This window comes from Etheostoma spectabile, chromosome 4 (assembly GCF_008692095.1).
Source record: "Etheostoma spectabile isolate EspeVRDwgs_2016 chromosome 4, UIUC_Espe_1.0, whole genome shotgun sequence".
NCBI lineage: Eukaryota > Metazoa > Chordata > Actinopteri > Perciformes > Percidae > Etheostoma > Etheostoma spectabile.
The window spans coordinates 716,337-718,672 of record NC_045736.1 but is presented as its reverse complement, the minus strand read 5'-3'; the positions used below and the strand labels follow the sequence as shown (position 1 = coordinate 718,672).

Genomic DNA, 2,336 nt, shown 5'->3' with positions numbered 1-2,336 from the left:
CTCTCCAGCTACCAGTCCACACTCTGTACTTTGGTCCCCAACCCAAGTCCCTACGGACTGAGCTACTGCCACCCCCCTAAAAGTGCTAGCCAGAGCGTCAAACATCATCACGGATGAGATTCCATTTTGACTGAGTTGAAAGCCCCCGGCATCTCACTAAGTCAGTGACATATGGCAAAGGCCTCTGACCATGCATCAGGGTGTGACGCCCTGGGAGTGAGACTGTGTTTTGACCCTACCATACACGAGTATTACTAATTTACTGTATAATACCATCAGATTATTCAACGTACCTGCCGAGATATTCACAATACCGCAGTTTCTTGATGTACCCTGGTGGCCAAGAGAGATAGACGCAGATTCAGACAGGCTTTCTTACAGCACTCTAATCTTTGCTTTATACTATACAGTGCCGCCCTATCACACAATTTAAAAATGTTTCCAGTTTGATACTCACTGGGCTCCACCGCTGTCCCACAGCCTGCACACAGGAAGTGCTGCAGAGCGACGACCTCACTGCGTCTGGAGGAGGAAACCGTCAACTTTGAATGTCCATATATCCATATATTCTCTTTTTTTTTTGTATATTTGTATTCAGTGAGTATCTTCAGATGTAGTTAGGTTTGGGCATCGAGAACCGATTTCAAACCGGAACCGGAACCATCTGACCGTTTAGGAATGTACGATTCCAATTAAATAATGTTTTTATTGTAATTGTTTGGAAAATTGGTCTCACTCTCTCTGTCATCCATCCACATTTGGTCTTTGTCTGGTTTTCTGCATCATACAATCACACCATTCATTCATCCATCCACACATGGCAAACACGACTGATGTCTTCTATTCTTACACACCCCACCATTACCCTTAAGTTGAGTTAAGTTGTGTTAGTAATCTATTTAGTTAAATAAACTACTTTTGACTAATCTATCTGTGTGTGACCTCACTTTTGTTGCCGGCCTTGAGCCAGATGGTAACATAATGAATTGAAAGGAAGAATTGAGATGGAACCCGAATTGTTAAAATCCAAACGATGCCCGACCCTAGACAAGGTGAGCACCTGTGTAACGGCTGAGCAGTGAAGATGATCTGGAAGCGTGGTGGGGCCCAGCTCAGGGATCCTCTCATCCTGGTCCTCAGTCTGATCTCCTCTGCCAGGCTTTCGCTGCTCACTGCCACTCCTCCAGTTCCTGGCAGCTGGCAAGACATTTGGTATTGGGTGGGTGGTGATGGCGCAGTGGGCATGACACATGTCTTTGGCGTGGGAGATCTGGGTTTGTGTCCCACTGCGATCCATCAACCAATGAGTCCCTGACTAAGACCCTTAACACCAAGTTGCTCCAGAGGTGTTTGGCCTCTGCCACATATAGCAATTGTAAGTCACTTTGGATAAAGCGTCAGCTAAATGACATGTAAATGTAAAGGTATTAAATGACAAGGCATTTTTCTTGATACAAAAGAAGTCAATTTGGTTGGTGCCAGAAACATTTGGTGCCCAGCCCTAACTTGGAGGAATAAAAATTAATTCATATTTGCAAAGAAATGTTTTTCATGTTTCACTCCCATGCTGATCCCACACATTGAGCCTCATTTACCAATATCTTCCTAAGTTTTAAAAGTCTGTGTCTGATTCATGACTTGTTCTTAAACAGCAGAATTGTTCACAGGTGTGTTCTTAAGAGTGATGAGGAATCCCCATGTTTTTGTGAATTGAAAGCTCATGGCTGTTACTCTTATTTGGCATAGATAAACGCGCCGTTGATTCCCATAAAAGGCCATGAGATGGCAGGACCATGTTGTGTCCACCCTTAGAGAAATGTCCAAAAGACGTGGAAATGACGGTGGAGGCCTTGACTCCAAAAGAAAGCAAAACTAGTAATTCTGAAGTGGAGGTACTGCTGCAAGAAGTTAACAAAAACGAGTCATCATGTTTAGTAGCGTCAGCAGTGGATACTAAGCAGCAATAAAACCATTGCATGGAATACAGTTACTCGTGCAGTAAATGCCAGAATCTTCATGAAAACTGCTTAAGTGGGGTTTAAGACAACACTTTCTCACTCCCATCTTGTAAAATATGGACACTTGGTCAGGTGCCTTTGTCATTGTTATTGACGTTAAAAGTCTCCTTTAGTGTCATATGACACAAGCTTGGTTGTCTCCTTTAGAATATATAACACACGCTTGGTCGTCTCCTTTAGCGTCATATAACACGCGCTTGGTTGTCTATTTTAGCGTCATATAACACGCGCTTGGTCGTCTCCTTTAGCATCCAATAACACACGCTTGGTCGTCTCCATTAGCATCCTATAACACAGAGCTGCCAACTTTTCCAAAAA

The 2,336-nt window shown here is 43.5% G+C and overlaps 1 protein-coding gene across 2 annotated transcripts in view; it reads right to left on the bottom strand.

Moving 5' to 3' along the window:
* Positions 1 to 2,336, bottom strand: part of rubcnl (rubicon like autophagy enhancer) — a 47,032-nt gene that overhangs the window by 14,190 nt on the left and 30,506 nt on the right. For both annotated transcript variants that reach the window (XM_032514334.1, XM_032514332.1), the window contains exons 9-11: positions 1,061 to 1,197; positions 458 to 522; positions 294 to 333 (exon numbers count right to left, since the gene is read on the bottom strand). In XM_032514334.1, coding sequence (XP_032370225.1) covers positions 294 to 333; positions 458 to 522; positions 1,061 to 1,197 — 242 coding nt within the window. The remainder of the gene's footprint in view (positions 1 to 293; positions 334 to 457; positions 523 to 1,060; positions 1,198 to 2,336) is intronic.